This window comes from Nothoprocta perdicaria, unplaced genomic scaffold, assembly GCF_003342845.1.
Source record: "Nothoprocta perdicaria isolate Ctin4 unplaced genomic scaffold, notPer1 scaffold_34, whole genome shotgun sequence".
Taxonomy (NCBI): domain Eukaryota; kingdom Metazoa; phylum Chordata; class Aves; order Tinamiformes; family Tinamidae; genus Nothoprocta; species Nothoprocta perdicaria.
The window spans coordinates 1,533,355-1,543,062 of NW_020455577.1; the positions used below are offsets into that span (position 1 = coordinate 1,533,355).

Sequence of the window (9,708 nt, forward strand, 5' to 3'; positions counted from 1 at the left end):
CGTTTCATTTCCGTCTGTACCTCACATGATATTGTGGTAAGGCCACCAGAAAGCAATTCAGTCATGAATTAAGTTCCACACTACAAATCTTTCTTGAATCAGCTTATATGAACTGCTAAGGCCACAACTGACAGCATTTTTCAAGAACTAAAATCACCAGGTAATAAAACTGTGATAGATCAACATAGAGATAATACTATATACACATCAGTAGGTGGAAAAAAAAATCATATGACTTGCAGAAAAGTCAAATAAAATGTTTTCTATATTCCTTTCCATATTGGCAAAATGCAGAAGCAATTTGTACAGCTCTGGATCGGGTCATTTAGTAGCCAAACTGGGTTAATAATCAGTGGCCTTAGTGCGGATATCCAATCAATGACTTTCCTATTGAATGCCTGGTGGATGKGACCTCTCAGAAGAAACTGGCTTTCAAAACCACAGTGCTCAGCAGTGCCATAGGAGTGAATAAAAGGTGAATGCACACACTGTTCAGTACTGCAAACCATGCCTCGATACAAAACCAAGCTCAAAATTAGATGTAGGTACTCATCACTTCTGAAAATAAATAGTGTAAAAATTAAGATCTGCATTTACAAAATATCTGATCACACACATGTTCACCTGGCTCTTCGGGGAGACTCAAACTCTGAGCTACAAGTTCGCATTTTGCAACTAAAACCGATTCCCACGACTTGCATGTGGCACCAGAGACTGCAGAGGGCAGTTTCATGGCAGTCGAAAGCTCTGCTAAGAGCTCAGGGCAACACTGCACGGGAATTTGTGCAAAAACACTCACATTTTAGAGAGACCATATTCACTGCCCCTAGGTGTTCAGGAGGAAGCAACCTAAAGCCTAGGAGAACATCATGTTTGAGGCACGTCAAGGCAGGAGCCGTTCTCCGCYGCGGCGCGGGGACGACCCACAGCCATTTTGCAGAGCCATCATCTCACTTCCCTGTATGACGACCACATAAACAAGACGCGACTTGAAGGCCTGCCTACGTGCAGCTGGAGCGAAAGCAAAGCTGGGGAACCTCCTCCTCCTCCTCGCTACCTGCTCTGGACACTTTTCAGCGCTGGGGTTGACCAGCGATTGAGCCAGAAGCAGCATGTGACAACCTTGGAGATCCCACCAAGCACCCCAGCTGCAGCTCCTGTAAGGAAGTTGAAGAAACGTTTGCAGAAATGAGGAAGCTTTGCTAGAGGAAGATGGAGAGCCCGCTGCTCTTATTCCCGCAGCTAAACATCTCTGCTTCCAAGGATAAATCCTACTACAAAGTCATGAAACCGGCCCATAAAGAAGAGGCAAATAAAGCAAGCAAGCCTGGGTAAGTTTGGAGGTCATGCTGACACTTTGAGAGCTCTGTGTACATAGAGGATTCTTCTAATGCAGCTGGTGGGTATGAATTTAGGACACTGCTCTTTTTGTTTTTGATTCATATCTGAAAATTTATGAATTGCAGGTCTCTGAACTGTATACATAAAATATTAATTAATCGAGGGAATATTTATTAAGAATAGTAATATGAAACCTATTGAGTGATCAGCAAGAAAGCAGGAAGTTCTGAGAAATCTCTTTTTAAAGCCTAAATTAAAAGAAAAAMATAAATAAAAATTAAAAAAAAATCCATTACCTTTTGCCAGTGCTTCCTATGTGAATGCATGGTAATATGCATAAGGAAAAAACTCATTAACATGAATGTTACTGTGTAGGAGAAGTCTCCCACATCAACACATAGGAGAAATGATATTCATCAATATTACTGCAACTGAATGCCRAGAGTCTGTGATGCAGATACAGGGAGGGATTAGTCAAAGTAATTCCTTGAAAAAAAAAAGCCTTTGAGCATATTGCTTTAAAGGCTACCTGAACTCTGTTGCAGAGCTAAGCAGAAGAGAAACAGGCTGAGCCTTCTGCTGCAGAAAACGGAGTTCCACGAAGACGTTCATCTTGGCAAGGCTGCAAACCTGAAAAAAGCAGCAAGGTAAGTGCTGCAGACACGGGGGATTCCTCTCAGGAAGCTGCTGTGTGACTCGGAACATTTCCTGCAGCCTGTGTCTGTGTGCGCGCAGGCTTGGCACGGAATAATGCTCTTAAAATCGGTGCCACCTGCATTGGCAAGCTAAGCCGAGCATTCAAACACTGTACATGAACTTAACTCACCGCTCGTGTTTTTGTGTGGTAKGCATAGGCTACCACCCGGATTCATAGCAATGAAGAAGTTGGTCTTGAGATATTACATAGTTTTTAGAGAATTTTTCAGTGCTAAGATGTCTGGTCTGCTCCAACAAACGTTTTTCTTTTTTCCTAAGGGGGGAAAAAAAAGGAAGAGAAAAAAATAGAAGAAAAATGTGCCAGTATAACCTGTGCTTTTCTAAGCTACTKCAAATTCAAGCTTTTATTTTCTTCTAGTCTGTGTGCCACTTACTTTTATTATAATAATTAGTATGGGGGTGTGTAAGTATTGATAATTTTCCCGTAACTTTTCCTTCACATTCTTTCATTTCTAACTGCATGAAAATGTTCATACATGTGCACACACATAAACAACTGTAATCATACTAACAGGATTTTTTAGTTCATTGGAAATATTGAACAAGAATTAGGTATGTGCTCAAATTAATTCATTACTTCTTACAGAGAATTTATACTGTCTTGTGGAAAACAATTTTCTGATGTGCAAACACCAGCTGCATGTCAAATGCTGAATTCATAGTGACTGCAGTAATTCATTGAACACTGTCTTTTCTCAAAAAAAAGAAAAAAAGTCATTTAAATATTGTGTAATATTGTCCGCGCGTTACTATTTCCCGTAAAGACGTAGGGTGAAATCTTGGTCGTGTTGAACTCTAAGAACTTCGTTCCTTTGTCTTCCCTGGGAAGCCAGAATCCCACTCATCTGCTAGGAATTGCTTTTGTAGGACTTGACTGAAAAGAAGGAATGCTTAAAGAACTACAGCTTCATGGGCTAAAATATCTGCAGTTCATGTCTTTTCCTTAGGGACCACTTGAGAACACTTGAGTGCTTCTGTTTTCCTGTTAAACTTAACAGACTTGTTCCGGTAGTTACTATCTTTGGTGCCAAGATGCCTGCCCCARCTACAGAACTGCTGCTACAAACCGCTTACTGACTATGCATAAATGCTAAAAAAAACATAGAGGCCTAAACTCTTTCTGGAAGTCAGGTAAAAGCAATCAAAAATCTGATATCTRAACATTTGCATCTGTGCACCTGAATAAGTTACTCTATGTTGTTGCTCACATATGAAACCATCTGGCACATCCACATGATAGGGAGCGGTCAGGATCTGGCACGCTCTTCACTCCACTTTCAGAGAGGGATTCACTACTTTCCTTTCTTCCTTTCTCTCTCTCTCTTTTTTTTTTTTTTTTTTTTTTTTTTTTTGTGTTGCTGTTGACAGAAAGCTTAACTTCAAGTTTTACACCTCTCTCAAATACAGAACCTTGCAATTATAAGCAAGGGTAAAATAAACCTGAGAACACCCTTTTTCATCATCTAATTTCCAGACACGTAAAACCATGCTAAAACTGAATCTGAAAAGAGGAAGCACCATCTCCACGACAYGTGTAGGTAGGCAGTTAGTAAACTACCCAGGCATCAATACATTGTGATCATCTAGTAAAAGCACTTGCAAAGGAGGGGGATGCAATAGCAATAAATTATGTTCTGAAGAATTCCCCTCTTCCACCAGATGCCACCACTTCCTTGCTCAGCCAACTGCCTTTAACCACATGTTAGTCTCAGCCAGGTGCTCGACTAACAGGCATTGGGCTGGGCTTGCTGTATGGAAGAGAAACCAGCACCAACTTCATCTATATACGTGCTTTCTATATAGAGAAATTTAGATTTCTTTCACTGAAAAACAAAAAGGTTTCTTTTTCAAGTAACAAAAGCAGATAACAGTTTTGGATGCCTAGTATCTTACTTAGTTTTAATGATTTCCATTCTTTACACATGAAAAATGGCATAAGTAGAAAACAGATTTTTTGAAACCCTGCAGAAGAGCAGTGTGAACAGATGGTGAATACACCTCCAAGCTGTAACTTAATCATGTTTTTTTCTCACCTTTTTGAAGCGGCAAAGAGGAACAGATCTTGCTCGCCTGTTTGCCACTTCCACGCTCACTGCTGCCGCCACGTCCTGGGTTGACCTAGTTTGAGAGAAAATCAAAAATTCACCCCAGAAGTTTCCCAAAACAGTAACGGAGCCCTTCAGCATTCAGTGCTGTTTTAGACTGTATATGTGACCTGGGTTTTATCTTTCACTATTACCAGATTCATTTTTGCAGCTAGAGGAACTCATGGTTCCCAGCCATAGAAATCCACACACTTCAGAGAACTGCACTTTTTAAATTTCATACAACTCAAAAATAGCTTTGAGGAGTGAGCTGTCCTTTTTCCCTGGCTGTGGAAGTCCCCTACTTCATGGGCCTATGTTCACTTCTTAAACTTCAGCTCTGCAGCAGTTGTACCCCTTGAGAATGGTTCTCTCTGTAGCTAAAGCTTCATTCCTATAAGCAGTTACATCAGTTAGAAGAGAAACGGCACTTCTGACRAACCCTTCTTTTGGTTTCGTACAAAACCAGGGTCCTTCTTGCTTTCCAAAGTCTATGGAATTTTGCATTACCTAAACTTTATTTCCCTATAGATATGTGCCAGAGGAAACAAGGCAATAAAGGGACTTTGAACCCRAGCTAGAGAGGGAGAACTATTTTCAGAAAGGATTTAATCCCTAAGAAGTCTACCTGGGTTTCAGCTCAGCTACTGACCTCTGAAACAAGYTGTCTGTGTGAAGACTTTAGTACTTCCAATGTGCAGTACTCTACCCTTAAACAAAAATGTTTTTAAAAATTATTATTCAGGTGGCACCTAAGAAGTGGCCTTCCCCTTCATGCTTAGAAAGGGGCATAGTCCCACGCACAATGAAATTAATCTCCAGGCCTAACTCAGTTCCAGTTTACAAAAGTAAGGGATAAATAGAGCGCAGTCTCCCAAAATAACATGACATTTTACAAGTGCGTGTGGTAAACGAGCTGGCCTGTGTGTGCTGTTATCCTGTGAGCACGTCGCCCAAGCCGGGTTGCTGCAGCTTTGTCTTCACGCTATAGAACTTCCTATTTCTGTAAAAATAGACTGTGGTAACACAGTGTCAGACCCACATGCCTGCAAGAGGACGTTGGTCTTAGCAAGCAACGCTGCCTTTGTAAGCTTAGCTTGGCGCCTAACCGATAAGATTAATAAGGTGATTCCTGCAGCAGCTTTACTGCACGGTGTGAAATAGAGTGAAAAAGTCCAGCTTAACACGTTGCAATGGCTGCATAAACACAAACCCTTCACCAGAACCACTTTTTGTTTCTTACACAGTGTGTCTCCTGAAGAAGCAGTTAAATGGGGTGAATCTTTTGACAAACTGCTTTCCCAGAAAGGTTAGTAGTGTTTTCCTCTCCCTGATGACTATCAGTGCTTGAAAGAAAATCATAAAATGCAGCTGTGCAAATTAAATAGGCCTGCCTGCTAATATGATGTGCTGTCTTTTATATCCGTTTGAATTTCTGCTCTACTTTTATGTTTGGGCAATAGCATGCTGCCAAATACTGATAATAAAGGATTTGTTCCTAGCTTTTAAGTTTAGTATTTCATTGAATAAAAGAACATAAAATCACTGAAGAACTCCTTCAATAACCAAGAAGAGAGGGCCACAGGTAAACTGCTGCTCTGTAATGAACATCAAAGTTTTTCTTCCTGAAGGAATACTTAGAAAGTACTTGGATAAAATTCATTACAATAGTGGCCTTCCAACCAATTACTTAGAAAATTATTCAATGAAATTAGCAGTGAATGAAATTGCCTTTTCTAGACTGTGTTTTTCTGTTAGTTAACATGATGATGTTCTGGGGATCTAACTGCTCTCTTGGCATAAATCCTGAATGACAGCTATTTAAAATGGCTAGAAATACACTGACTACTATCTCATCCATCATTTTACCTCTGCCCAATATCCCACAGCAGAAAACAGTAGCCTTCTACTTCTAGCAAATGTCCCTTTCTCATGGTTATGCTGGAGCAAGACTGCTATACTATTTTTTAACTATTACTTTACTATTCTGCTGTTGGGAGAATAAGAGAAATTAAGTAGACTTCAGAAGATCAAGAAAGTCTGGAGATGCCAGACGAGTGATTTAGGACCATCCTTTCTGGTGTGTATCATCAATACCCTCTTTCAGGTAGATAAACCCTTTCAGCACCACCATCTCAGTAGTTTTAAACTAACAAGAGACATGATCAAAGGTAAGCACACTTGGGGATGAGAATATTTAGCCATATGTTTGAAGCTAAAAATTTGCCAAGGCAGAAGCTATTTGCTCAGATATAAGAGAGGATAATATATATTTGCTCAGATATGAGAGCTATAGCAGGCAATCCCTGGCCAGAGATCACTCAGGATGACTAATAAAGATTTAATACCTTCCATCTCTTTGTTTTGAATGTTGCTCAAACATTAAAGTACCAGACCCTTGCAAATGAAAACATTTGCTGAGTCCTTAAGTTTTCTTATTGGTTGCTTTTGACACAGCTGGTTTCCAAAACAGTGATAGCAACGGACTTGGTCGTTATTAGAATGTAATTATCAAGTGCGCGTAGAACATGTGAACACATATATTGAATATTCATAGGCTACTGGGTTCCCACTGGACGTGTGTGATTCAGCAGCAATGAGTATTCTGGCACAGTGCTGAAGCCCATATGATTTTCAAATCCATTCCTCGAGCAGCTGGCAGCAACACAATTGCATTACTTTCCAACACTTGGGAAAGAAAATATCTGCAACCTAATGGCAAAAGTAGGATAACCTAATTGTAAAGACGCTAAAAGCCCTTCATTTTGAATTATTACTGGAGAAGAGTCTCATTATGAGCAAAGAATAAAATACTATTTGGAACAACCAAGTGAACCAAGGCCACCTTAATCAGAAATGCTAGAATTTGATTGCCTGCATTTCCAAGCAGTCAGCTCACAAGCTTTAGGTAGTGGTTTTTGCAGAGGCTGTATTTTTTTTTTTTTTTTTTACCACAAACTTTCACAGAAGTCACATCAGGCAGGATCCTGATGAAAAAAATGCACTTTTAATACCTATATACAGGTATCTATAATAAGTTGTGGTCCCTTTGAAATATATCACATGTTGTTACCTTGCACAGATTGTAACTATCTAGTAAAATAATGTGGGGTTTTTTTGTATTGTTTTTAATGCAATTCAATTTTCCCTTCTGTAGATGGGTTGGATGCTTTTACAAAGTTTCTGAAAACGGAGTTCAGTGAGGAGAACATCGAGTTCTGGATAGCTTGTGAGGATTACAAGAAAAGCAAAACGACACATGAGCTGCTCCCAAAAGCCAAGACCATTTATGAAACGTTCATACAGAAAGATGCACCAAAAGAGGTACAGTAAAAAAAATAAAAAATAAAAAATAATAATAAAAAAATAGAAACCCCACCACATTTTTCAGGATAGACAGTGTTTGTCACAAACTGCATCTGATGCAATCTGCTTTTAGGAGTATATGCCCAGAAGCAGTGACAACAACAGTTAATCACGTTACCACCGACATAGAAGGCTGTACTTCAAATATCAAATGTTCAGAGGAAGGTCTTGAAGCCACTGCACAGATATTTTGACTTTTCCTCCAGACCCTTTTTAACATCCCCTCTGTATTATTACATATGAAGAAAGAGCATGAATTTAAATATTACGCCATAGGAATCAAAGATTCTGCATGGTCTACAAAGCCAGGAAGTGTAATTAAATATACAGAATATATTTRAGGAAATACAGTGAAGCTAAATATTAATGCTGCTATGCCACATACCAGCTGGTATTTGTGAAAACATATCGCATATCTGCCTTTAAATCTACTTCCAGTAAGGTAGAAGAATTCTCTTATTCTCTTAACCTGTATTTATAAATTAAATCATTAAAAGCTTCTGAATCTTGGCTGTGTAACTTAAAATAACCCAAATGACCAAAAGAAATTAAACATACCTTTTGAGGGCTATTTGTAACACTTAAACACTCTTTATGATTGACTAACAAGAACAAAATCTAATAGTATACTCATGGCACATTACAGGGAGCACAGTAAAATATGACAGTCTCCATTAATATTAAGATAAATATATTACTCTGTAGGGTTAGAAGGCTTTATATTTACCTTTTTAATATTGCTGAAAATGCATTTTAAAGGAATCATGGTATAAATGAGAAAAAGGAACATCTTTTTCCTGTTGTAGAAAGGCAATGAACAGATCGGGAGATGATCAGTTCTCACTGAAATGAAGAACACGTTCTTTAATATTTTAACAGGTACTTCCCTGTAAAAGAGTGGAATTCATCCTCCTTTTAAGAGAATGTTCACAAAATGTTGCAATTGCAGCCTGTAATTCCCATAGATTATTTTTAAGACTCATACCTTAGATTCAACATAGGAAATGTGTTAAAGCTCATTAAAAAAAATGCACTTCTTGCCGTTCTCCAGGTGAACCTGGACTTCCACACCAAAGAAGTCACCAGCCAGAGCATCAAGCAGCCCCTCATCAGCACCTTCGACGCAGCACAGAGCACAGTCTACAAGCTGATGGAGCAAGACAGCTACCCACGCTTCCTGAGATCCGATCCTTATCTGAACTTGGTGCAGGGSAGGAATCCCAGTCGTCCCGCCATGAGGAGACGATCCCGATCTTTCACTGTCAATGATTTCCAGGATGTGCGACCAGACTTTACCATATGGTAAAGCCCACAACAGCCCATATGTGTTTTAGCTACTGCAGTCATATGSATGACTTAAAATCCTAATTTTTTTGCTGGTGTAAATATGTGTGTCTTGAGCATGGTTACTCCCACGCAGATTGGAGTTCTGTACTCAGTGAATAATCTCATTTCTGATAGAGGAAGAAGCAGGACACAGCAGATAAATTCTTTGTACAGTATTTTTTTTTCCTTGAAGTCAAGCAAAATCTGCAATTATATTTCAAGACACTGATTTTCCTACATAAAAATATTGCTCAAATGCCAGCTGATAATACCCATCACATAGCCTGGCCCTGTATTATTTAGAGTTTTGTCACGGTGTGAACCTATAGACCCAGCCTTTGCACAGAAGTACATTTGCAGTATTTCCTACACTAAGCACAGACTTTCTGTGGTATTTTCTCATCCTATAGAGCACATGGTAACATTAATTAGGCAAAAAATAAAATTACAAGGATTTTAACTACAGCCACTGCCTAAGTAAAATGTATGCTATTGCATAATTTAAGAACATAAGAATATCTATTTAATTTTATTAATGGTATATTTTATACTGTTTTCTTCTTACAGGTCTGGTTTGTGTATTTAAATTGTGCTGTATAAATTAGCTTTGCCATCAAATATCTATATTCTAATTTTTTGAAAGAAGGGGCCAAGAATGCTGTTTTAGCACACATTGGGTCATTAAACATCAGGCCAATGTACATATATGTATATATAGATATATAAAATATATGTACACATTTTTTGTAAGTGCTCATGCTATACTATTTTTCTTATTAAACTTTATTCTAAAATTCCTGTGATTGTGAAAGAGAATGTGAAAATTAACAGCTCAGACTACGGAATGACACCCTTCAGGCCTCTCTATCTTTAA

General features: G+C 38.8%; 1 protein-coding gene across 1 annotated transcript; it reads left to right on the forward strand.

Moving 5' to 3' along the window:
* The first annotated feature begins 1,200 nt into the window (after window positions 1-1,200).
* RGS18 (regulator of G protein signaling 18) lies at window positions 1,201-9,336 on the forward strand. The gene is made up of 5 exons (XM_026043877.1): window positions 1,201-1,331; window positions 1,887-1,988; window positions 5,390-5,451; window positions 7,300-7,466; window positions 8,560-9,336. Exons 1-5 carry the CDS (start codon window positions 1,213-1,215, stop codon window positions 8,812-8,814), a joined length of 705 nt encoding a protein of 234 aa, XP_025899662.1. The 5' UTR covers window positions 1,201-1,212; the 3' UTR covers window positions 8,815-9,336.
* Window positions 9,337-9,708: the final 372 nt, after the last annotated feature.